This window comes from Rhipicephalus sanguineus, chromosome 6, assembly GCF_013339695.2.
Source record: "Rhipicephalus sanguineus isolate Rsan-2018 chromosome 6, BIME_Rsan_1.4, whole genome shotgun sequence".
Taxonomy (NCBI): domain Eukaryota; kingdom Metazoa; phylum Arthropoda; class Arachnida; order Ixodida; family Ixodidae; genus Rhipicephalus; species Rhipicephalus sanguineus.
Window position 1 is genome coordinate 30778468 of NC_051181.1, and position 10782 is coordinate 30789249.

The 10782-nt window shown below is 47.3% G+C and overlaps 1 protein-coding gene across 1 annotated transcript; it reads left to right on the forward strand.

Annotated features, from left to right (window-relative positions):
- Positions 1-7450: 7450 nt before the first annotated feature.
- On the forward strand, positions 7451-10424 carry LOC119397164 (uncharacterized). Its single transcript, XM_037664604.1, has 2 exons — positions 7451-8408; positions 10369-10424. The coding sequence occupies exons 1-2, from the start codon at positions 7451-7453 to the stop codon at positions 10422-10424; spliced, it is 1014 nt and encodes a 337-aa protein (XP_037520532.1).
- The last annotated feature ends 358 nt before the right edge of the window (positions 10425-10782 follow it).

The following is a 10782-nucleotide window of genomic DNA, read 5'->3' on the forward strand; positions in this document are numbered from 1 at the left end:
ATCACATGCTTTTCTTTTGCAGCAACCTAGAGTCGACATGCACAACGAATCACACAAATCGTAAGGCCCAGCCCAAGTTGGAGAAAATAGACTTTTTTCTTTAGCTAAAACTACAAAAAAATGTCATCGACGTTTACGCTACTCCCTAATGCAAAATTTGAAGCAGATGTTTACGTCTTTATATTTCTCCATACATTGATACAAAAAGATTCGAGAGATGAAAAATTCGTAAACATGGGGAGTCCCTGAAGCCGACGTTTTGGCACGAGGACTTTTCTTCATGGCTGCAACTGCTTTCCTTAGCGCGTACGAAGAGAGGGTACGAAGAGAGGGAGAGGGTACGAAGCATGTACATGCTTCGTATCCTCTCCTCCAACCCAGACAAAAGATGACAGAAAGGCAGCTGGGAAAATGGGGTTGGGGGAGAAAGGAGATGCCGGCGTGTCTAATTCGGTGAGTGAAAAAAAGAGAGCGGTAGTCAGTGACAAAAAAAAAGCGGGAGAGAGGGGGTGATATTCCCATGGAAGTGCAGCAAGAGAGGTAGATGTTTCGCTAAATTATGGTTTTCACAATGAAGCCTCACCTGACAATGATAATTGCACGGTGAAAAGCGCGGTTAAAAATTCCTAGAAGAAACGCTTCTGTCTGGTTTTCTTTGTGTGTACCACATCGCATGGATTCAAGGGCTCCTCTGAAACATTTATACCTGTTTTTGGCTGGCGTGTATTAAACTTGTGAATAAGGTATGACTTTATATTTTATGTCTCTCGGGGACCAGCCGTATGATTGAAGTATGTAAAGTTTCAGATCGTCGACGTTGTGACCTGCCACACTAAAATGTTGTGCCACAGGTTTCGGTAATTTCTGCATCATCCACGCGTGATACCCATTTAGTCTAATATTGACATGATGTCCTGTTTCGCCAATGCACTGTTTGTAGCAATATTAACAACCAATCATGTGGACAACCTTGGAACTAGGTTGGGCACATCAGACGGTAGGCTTTCTATTGCGGTATAAAACAGAAAAGCGATGAAGGATGGTAGACAGTCTCTTTAAGATGAAGGCCAATTAACTGTCAGAACAGTTATTGTTCTATCAGGATAATTCACTATCATGGCATTTCCACATCAGTGGTACACTGCTTCCGCTAACTAGTACAACCACAACCTAACTATAAGCCTTAGTATAATTATAAGCCTTAGTATAATTATTAGTTACGTTAGCTATGCAGGTTTCCTTCAGTTGCAGCGTATTTTTATTTGGGTCAATAAACCTCGCAGCCATTTCCTTTCGAGCGTTGCTGTAATATAGCTGATGTACAGATGCGGTGCGAAATAGAAGCAATCTCTAAGCAACATCGGTATTATGTCAACGAGTGTTTTTAATTTCTCCTAAAGGAGTCATGTGCCATCGTTCGGGCTTGCTGAAAAACCAGATCCTGGGAAAGCAGACGCTGGTATGAACAGCTGAGCCAAATCTGGCCTTCGCGCTCGGCAAGAAGCGTTTAGAAGTTGAGCACGAAGTTCCCATTTTCTCGGGCGTCCTCTCTTTGATACAGAGGTCCGTGCTCACTTTCTTCGGCGCTACCGGTACCTGCTTTGTGACGTCGAATGACAGATAGTATGCTATTAGCCAATAGCCCACATGATTCGCGAGCCGTGTTATGCGCTTCTTGTTACGGGGTGCCGCCAAGTGCCGGCACCGCACTCCATAGTCTCCTAACATTACAGAGTAAGCACACTCGTCCACAGGAATCACAAAAGGAGAGAGCGATCGTGTTTCATCACGAGCGCTCAAGTTCACGAAGCGCGCTGAAGTAACATCTTTCCCCTATGTCATCGTTTGGTGGTAGCTCCCAGCGTGCTCGTCGGGACGTGGGGAGAAAGAAGGCGCTTAAAACGTGAGACAAATACCTGTCACTTCGCGTGGCTGAGCCAACATCTGATCTCAGTAAAAGGGACAAAAACATACCTGACACTTTGCACTCGGCGTGAGATGACACAAAGGGATAGACGATTCTACCGTTTATTGATTGCTATCAGGACAGTAGGCAAGCCACGGAGCAAGAATTCTTGAGGAGGCGAAACTGCGCTCGCTCGGGCGTCCTAATAAAGTCACGAAATCGGGCACAGCGCTCACGCGCCCTCTGTCGTGAGAGTCCGCTAGCGGAGAAGGAAAAATGCGCGCGTCCCTCTCATCGAGCTCTCCGACGAAGCTCGTCGGTTCAAGGCCATTCGTCGCCGATTCGCCGTTCGCGCTTCAGGCCCGAATGGATGTGTTTTTGTGCGTCCTCGCCGGCTCTATATTTTAACGCGACAGCGTTAAAGAGCCCGTTTCGCAGAAATACCGGTGCGGCGTGCGTGTCGGTGAGGCTAGCAATTGAGAAGGCGATGCGCACGGGGCCCGATTACGCTATCGCACTCTACTCTTAAAGGCGAAGCTCAAGCGCACTCCAAGTTTTTTCGGTAAATTAACGAGAAAAATGGCGCCACATACAGGCAAACTACCAGCGTGATATATTTTGTAGAACGTGAAACCTATAATTTTTGATAACGTCAACTCAATGAGTTAGGTGTAACTTATTTCAATGAATGATGGGACTTACCCTATATGCTATCAATTCAGATTTAGGTTGTTGCGGTGGCCGCATTTAGATGGAGGCGAAATGCTAAAGGCCCGTGTGCTTACATTTAGGTGCACGTTACAAAACATCAGGTGGTTGAAATTTCACATTGTCTTTTTTTGAGAACAGCAGACAAATATCTGGGACAGCGCGCGGAAAGATTGAAGGCACGGCGTCTCGTAACAACACTGGCCGTTTCGGTTTGTCAAGGAGAACTTCGCCACCAAGTTCGCCATAATAGCGCCGCCTGTCTATGTCACTGTCCAAGAAGTGCTTCTCGCAAACGTAGTCACGAGGCGTCAGCTGTCGGTCTTTTCTTGGTATGGCGCGAGCCCACGCTTCCAACCTCACTGGGTCACTAGGAACTTCGAAGGTAATTACCTTCTCCTTGCAGGACTCGTACCCACTGCTGCAGTTCGGCACGAAACATTTGCGCCCCATCCTGAAGAAGCACTGGTCGAAATCTGCAAAGCACTCTCCTTTGTCGCGGCGTGAAAAGCGCGCGCAAACATCGAGGAGTCGGCGCCGTCGGCGCAACGCGCGAGAGCCACTGAGAGGGCTAAAGAGAAAGAAACAGGCAAATCTCGAAGAGAACTTTCCCTCCCAAGGCCACCTACGCATGCGCACGCACAACATGCGAGCGAGGAGCGAGAGGCGCGTGCATACGGCGGCAGACGCCGTCTGCTCAGGGGCCACTACTAGCAGTTCGTTTCAAGCGCTGCACGGCCTATAATTCTGCCAGTATCGATTAGGAACTGCAGATAAAATATCTGCCATATCTACCGATTGATGTTACAGACAGAAATCTTAGAAATTTTACAATGTACGAGGCCCTATCATGACTTTTATGCGTCTTGTCCGTAGAAGAGCATGTAAAAGATGGCAACAGACCGAAAGCGTCATCTGTCGTGCTTCGGCGCAACCGCATTCCGCAATGACGCTATCGCGCTGCCCTCGCGCGCTGCCGCGGCCGAGAGATTCTCCTCCTCAAAACTTCTTTCTCCGTGGGGCAAGCATCAAGTGCGATATCGCATCGAAGCGGGCGGTTATGTCTGCATGGGCGCTGCCATTTTGTTTCTCCACCAAAATCCCCAGCGGTTACGGGTTCAATAAGTAAAGGCATATTACCTACATGCGCATAGTGGTCAGTGGGCCACGTGTCACTGCGTCGTCGAACTGCCAAACAAAGGCAGTTGCACTAAACTTGCCAATTCCAATGTAATTAAAAACAGAACTAGGCTTTGCTGCGCGAGGACGTGGCTTGCTTACACCTCGTACCTTCCACACTGCTGTAACCAGCTTGTACGTTTCCTGTAGCCTTGGAAGGACGGCAATGCGAGCGCTGCTCCTACATGTCCGACAGCGTCACTTCGCCTGCTTACATCACTAGTCGTTCTTCTGGGTGTACCGGGGTGCAGCGAACTAGAAGAATAACCAAAATAGTCTTCATTTGAGATTTTTCCAAGTGGGTCATAGTGAAACTTGCTTTTTTTTAATCATGCTACTCCAGATTTCCTCAAGTTCACCTGCTTTGTACCAGATGCGGCTTTATGTCATTCCTGTGTTAGGATGACGGATATGAGCACATAGAATGCCAAGAATGTAGTTGTGGCCTTGCACTTTAAACGTGTTTGAAATTGTGCTTGTTGGTACGGCTTCATTGTGCGAAACAGCGCAAACAAAGCGAGACAAACCACACTTGTCGCTGCGGACAGACTAAGCTGCACCAAGTCCAATCTGTCTTTCATTGTGTTCGCACTGCTTCTTGGAATTGTAGCTTTGCATTCTTATGTAGTGGTAATAATACCTTGGGTTTCAGGTGCCAAAGACACGATTATGAGGCACGCAGTAGTGGAGGGCTCCAGAAAGTTCGACCTTTGGTGTTCCTTAATGTGCACTCACATCCCACAGCACACGGTCCTCTAGCATTTCGCCTGCATCAAAATGCGACCGACACAGCCGGTATTCAACCCAGGACCTGCTTGTCATCCACCGAGCCCCGTAACTACTGTACCAATGCGCTGGACCATGCTTACGAAGAATAAGGGAAGTTATAAGCGTATATGCGTGGGCCAGTTGGTATCTATTCATTGTTACGTTATTGCGCACCGTTTAGAAGATGAAGACTGAGCACAAGCGCTTGTGTTCGTGTGGTTCAGTCTTCGTCTTAACAATAAGGGAACGTAACAATAAGGGAAGTGTGGTTGAGAATACATATTCAGATTACATGTACAGTGGTCTCGAAAACGTTTCCTGCGCACCTCACATGAAGATAGAGGGCACATGTTTCAGGGTCAAATCGATATCCCCATCTAAAGAACAATTGAAAATGTAAGGATATCCTACGGACCTTTAGAATATCTTGACTCGATCTTTTACGGACATTTAGAAAATATTCATGGTTTGCTGAGAAAGTGCGACACAGTAGTCGGATTTTAGCGGAAGAGCACTGTGCGGTGCCGTAAATTTGTTTGTATTCCTCTGAATTTCATATAATCAATATTGGGGACAATACTGCACATCGTTTGCGGCATCCAACAGTCCCAAATATTCATAGGATAATCGGTTTCGGCATGCGTGCGCCGATGGTGAGCATAAAAATGGGCACAATTTTTCTAAAAATGAAAGCTTTTTTCCAAGCATACATAATAATTTCAAGCCTCCTTTCGGACATAGACACGAAGTTCCATCCTTAAGCCGACATAATTTCGAGACGTTCCAGTGATGAATTATATATCAGGAAATCTATGTTATTCCATGGTGTTCTTATATGATAAGGCCGATCCCTTAACTCTAGCGGCGCCAAGTTTGTAGACAACGACCCTGAGCGCAGTTAAGCGGAAAGCAGCACTGGCTCTTGGCTATGCACTGCAAGACAATGTAACGTTGTTTTGCTTTACATTATCTGAGTAACCATTTATTTCATTTTCACAAGACGCATCACATTCGCTGCTATGATTTTACCAAAAAGATACGTGTGTATCTTGTACTCATTGCGGTGATTAATTTAGGCCATTTAAGAGTCACACCATGTTTAGCGTAGATGTAATTCATTTTTGCATATATTCTGCAAACCATCGTCACCGTGTCCATGGCCTCCTTTGGTAACATTCGGCACTTGCGCCACTAAAAATCACGCTTTATCAGCGGGTCTCCTAGGGTCATATGGAAGATTATTGAGGCACACATTACAATTCATGCCTAAAAGGACTCGTACAGAATCTACTGCTGGTTCCTTGGGCGACTAACTCGACTACCATAGACATTTGACCATCGCTGAACCGTCCGCGGGGACTAAATATACCGGTACACCTTCTGGTGTGTAGCATTCGTAGTTGAATGGCTTAAAAGTCAAGTGAGCCCTCGTACAATGCTCGAGAGCGGCTAAACTGTGATAGCATCAACTGGATTGTTTGGGCGAATTGTTTCATTTTCCGAATGGCTTGAAGCAGCGCGGAAAAAAAACGAGGCCAATGTTAACGAACAAACGCGAAGCGCTCATCGCGTTGGGTTTGTTCCTCAGCGTTGTCCTCGCTTTTTTCGCGCTGCTTAAAGTTATTTGCAACGCTAAATTATGCTCCGTCTTGAAGTAACCGAAAGCATGTAAATAAAGCCTCTGCTTTTCGATTGCACAATGGATCTGTGAACATGCAATCGAATCAACTTCGAAGGGCAGAATATTGCACATACAGAGATCTGCATACAAAACATTCCCGTAGAAACTTATTTGACAGTTGTGTAAGTGATGCGTAGGCTTTGAGCTTTGTTGCAGATTACAGCCTTTTCTAAAATACTGTTTTCAGGCGGCATCGGTATGGCGTCTTTCATCTTCCTTCTAGCGTTCGTCTGCAGCGGCCCCATGGAAGGCGCATGCTGTGGCAACCGCAATACGAATTTGGCTTACACTTTCCCGAAGTCTAAATATTTCTGATGGTCCAATTCTCAATGTTGGCTTTACATATTGTCTTTGACAGAGCTTTTATTTCACCATAACAGAATGTTCTCTTTTTATAGTTTTTTCCCACCGTGGATGCGGTGCGATACGGAAACAGCGCGCGATACGAAGTACTTATGTGGTTCAGATGTATCCACTTTCTTTAAGCTCGTATGTTTAGCCCATTTGGTTAAGACACTTGGATACGGAACGGGTAGCCTGGTTTCAATACACAAACCACCAAGAAAACATATTTTTGTTTCATACATCTTCATCAGCCTCACTACGCACACTGCAGGGCAAAGGCATCTCCTATGTTTTTCAAAATGACCCGGTTCTGTGCTTGCTGCGACCACGTTATCCGCACAACCTTCTTAATCTAATCAGCCCACTTAACTTTCGGGCACCTCCTCGCACGCTTGCCTTATTGTGCCCACGAGAACAAAAAAATAGGCAAAAAATGACAAAGTACCAGTTGAAAGACGCGAATGTTCAGATAAACAGTTTATTTCACATATTTCAAACAGTTGGGTGTAGGTTTGGTGGATTGGCAGTGTGTGACAGCTGCACGTCAGAGTGAGAGGGGCATGTTGGAACTTCGTTTTCATCAGCCTAGCAGACGCCGTTAATCATCATCGTGATTGCTCCTCACGAGCTGCCGCTTGCTCGAGGGCACCAAGCCATCTTTTCTTCTTCATGTTCCATTAAAAGTGTTCGTTCGGACGTGCCGTCTATTTTTCTACACGATAGTCTGGTAGCCAGCGGACCTTGAGGTCCACCACATGGTGCCGAAACCCAGCGGGATCTTCCGAACGACGCCTCATCAATTCAAGGTGTCGCGCTGCGACCCCTGAGCCTTTGGCGAAGAGTTCCCGGCTGCCTACTGACCTATGGAAAGGCTACTCCGACGACGCAAGTGCTTGCGCTCGCCACTGGATGGCATCGTCAAAGAAGCGGAAGGCCGCCTACGAGAACAAGAGCTGTCATCGTCGCAGGTCAGCGTTTCAATTGACCGAATCAACGCGATCTACGCACAGATAACGAAGATCGATGAAAGCCTAATAGACGAGACGCCTGACGAGCTGATCGAGGCAGAGATTAAAGACGCGAGCAAATATGGGGAAAAGATTGTAACATTGACGGCAAAGCTTCGCTTTGCGATTCTGGACAACCAGGCGTCTCAAGCCTCGCGCCCGACGACGAGCCAAGCTTTGACGACGACGAGTCAAGCTTCCGTCGGTTTGCAGTCGAGACTGCCGCAACTAGAGCTCCAGAAATTCGACGGCAACCGACAAAAATGGCATGGATTTTGGATGCAGTTCTCGACGGCAGTGTACAACAACGACGACCTCCGCGCTGCCGAGAAATTCAACTACTTGAGCACGCTTGTCACTGGAACTGCCGCTGCAGCCATTTCCGGACTCCAGGCAACGGGAGAGTGCTATGAAGACGCAATGAATATCCTCAAGAAAGGCTTCGGGGACGAGAGGATTATCGTTCAGGAACATCTTCAAAGCCTCCTAGATCTCAGGCCAGTATTGTCGTCTTCTAGCACCACCAAACTTCGAGACCTCTACAACGAAGTACAAGTGCATGTGAGGAGTCTCAAAGCGCTTGGAACGAGCCCCAACACATACTGCTCCATGCTACGGGAGATACTCTTGCGAGTCATACCATCGCACTTGGTGCTCAAGTATCACGAACTTCACAAGCCGATGACAACTACTGTATCAACGATGCAAGCGCGAAGGGACCCACAGGACAGGACGACCGAAATCGAGAAAGAGCTGGAAGATCTTCTGGACTTCCTCGAACATCAGCTTCATTGCAGAGAAACTTTGGCGGCGTGTGCGTCCCCAAGAAGACCTGACATCCCTAAACCAACTGGAGAGATGCCGCGACGAGTTGGGCATCGTACTATGTCGTCAGCAGCGTCTCTGCAAAGTGTGCTAGGGAAGCCTGATCCATGTCTATTTTTTAAGTCGAAGAAGCATCGTGCCGAAGTCTGCGATGACGAAACGAATTTGGCGGTCAAGAAGCAGATTCTCGCCAAGGCCGGGCGATGCTTTCGTTGTCTCAAGCAAGGACACATGGCAAGAGACAGCAGGGGACGACAAAAATGCGGCAGATGCTCTCGACGACATGTAACATCCATGTGTGACCCGGACTTCCGGAAGAAAGCAAACGACACTTCTGCGACAGCAGTCAACCTGCTCTCGGAACAAGCGAGCCCTGTTGTATTATTACAGTCCTTGACAGCCAAGATAGCAGGCACGATGTCTTCAAAGTACTACAGGGTACTCTTCGATGGAGGGAGCCAGCGGAGCTTCATCACCATCAAAGCAGCTCGCCAACTTGGCTGCCAGCTGTTGCAAGAAGAAACGGTGACAGTTGGAGTTTTCGGAGGTCACAAGATGCAGAAAACAATGAGAAAAGTCCGTGTCAGCATTTTCTAAGAAGCCACGAAGGAACCAATTGTAGTCGACGCTTTAGAAGTAGAGGACATCTGAAGCGAGCACCTTCCAATTCCAAGCGAAGAAGTCACAAAGAAAATGGAAGAAACTGGAATGGATACACGAGCACTTTGTCTAGAGGAAGACAACGGAAATTCCATTGCGCTACTAACAGGCTCCGACAACTACTGGAATTTTGTGACTGGCGATGTGAAAACCGTGTGCAACAAATGGAAGAACTTAAAAGCTGTGCACACTAAACTAGGATGGACTGTGTAAGGGCCAATTCCTTTGCCAAGCAACAGCACTCACTGTTCTACAGTCATTGTACTTCAGACACGCGTAGAAGAGGACTGTGCTTCTGACGCTCTCACAGATAATTGGTATCCAGAAAGTTTACTTGGTGGAGATGATGAAGAAACTGCGTTGGACAACAAACTGAGGACACATCGAGCATTGAACAAGAAAGACCTTCGTTGGGAACCGGGTGGCGAAAATCCACAAGCCAACGGAGCCTTCGTGCGCCGCTTTCACCGAGGCAAAGAAAAACCGAGAGACTTACAGACAAGATATATATCAGCAGAGAAGCTACAGCAGAGAGGACCGCGGTGGCAGGAAAAAAAATGGATCGGGGATTCTTCAAGGTGGCCAGAAGACTCTGGTCAAGCCATGCGCGCAGAAGTTCCAGAATGTGCCGCCACGACACCAAAAACACCATTGAAACAAATATTTCACGCGGAGTGGTTGAGCTCTCGTATGGATGTTTTACGATTCACCTCGTGCTTAATGAGATGCAAGAGAAAACTCACAAGAGAGCCGACTTCATCACATGGGCTTGTGACTGAACTTCAAGAGACTGAATGCTACCCGGTACATCTCAGACTAAGGACACCTCGTCGACAACCTGACGTGCCTTCAAGAAAGGCCTATTACTACGACGACCCAGGTTAAGTTCATGTCGACAAGGGCAGAGAAGTTTGTGTAAAAGGTCTGCTCTTCTTACATTCGTCTGCAGGGCGGAGCCATAGTCAACCGCCCTGTTCAGCTGCTATACCCATTCTTAGTCGACTAACGCCATCTGCTGGGCGCGGGAAGATGTTGCAACTTCGTCTTCATCAGCCTAGCAGACGCCGTTAATCATCATCGTGATTGCATTAAAAGTGTTCGTTCGGACGTGCCGTCTATTTTTCTACACGACAGTCTGGTAGCCGGCGGACCTTGAAGTCCACCACAGGGCACATCGACGGCTGTGAAATTAAATGCCTCCCTGGCGAATGCAGGGTGCATGTTTTCTTGTACTGCTACCTCCCTTTTTGCATGTCTCATCTGCATCGCACTCAACTCCTTTCACAAAGGCACTGAGGTGTGCCACACCCGTTCGGGCCTTTACCCCAACCAAGAGCATCAATGAAACAAAAAGATTACCGTGTTCGTCTATTTATCTCTGTCCATAATCTTGATTCGAAATCTGTTATTATTTATCTTAGAAACTACCGAAACGATAGTCTGTTCGCTTGCTCCTTCAACAATTACATTTTTAACCTAAATTTAAAGATTTGTTTAGTATAATTAGTGATTACTTCAAGCATCCTGCCGCCCGGTTCTTGGCCCATCCACCTTTGTGGGTGAGCGCGATAAAGACGAGGACATCATCATCATCATCAACATTGTTCGCTGCCGGTGCCGATCATACGGGTTCTAGGAACCATAGTGGGAGCAGAGACACGCAGTTGAGAGATGCCGGCAACGGCTGCCAAAGTTGGCACTCC

What these genes read in the sequence shown, in the direction of transcription:
- LOC119397164 (XM_037664604.1), top strand. Translation starts at nt 7,451, where the DNA reads ATGGAAAGGCTACTCCGACGACGCAAGTGCTTGCGCTCGCCACTGGAT. An exon ending in CAGAGAAACTTTGGCGGCGT is followed by an intron (nt 8,409 to 10,368) that starts GTGCGTCCCCAA and finishes CCTTTCACAAAG; the next exon opens with GCACTGAGGTGTGCCACACC.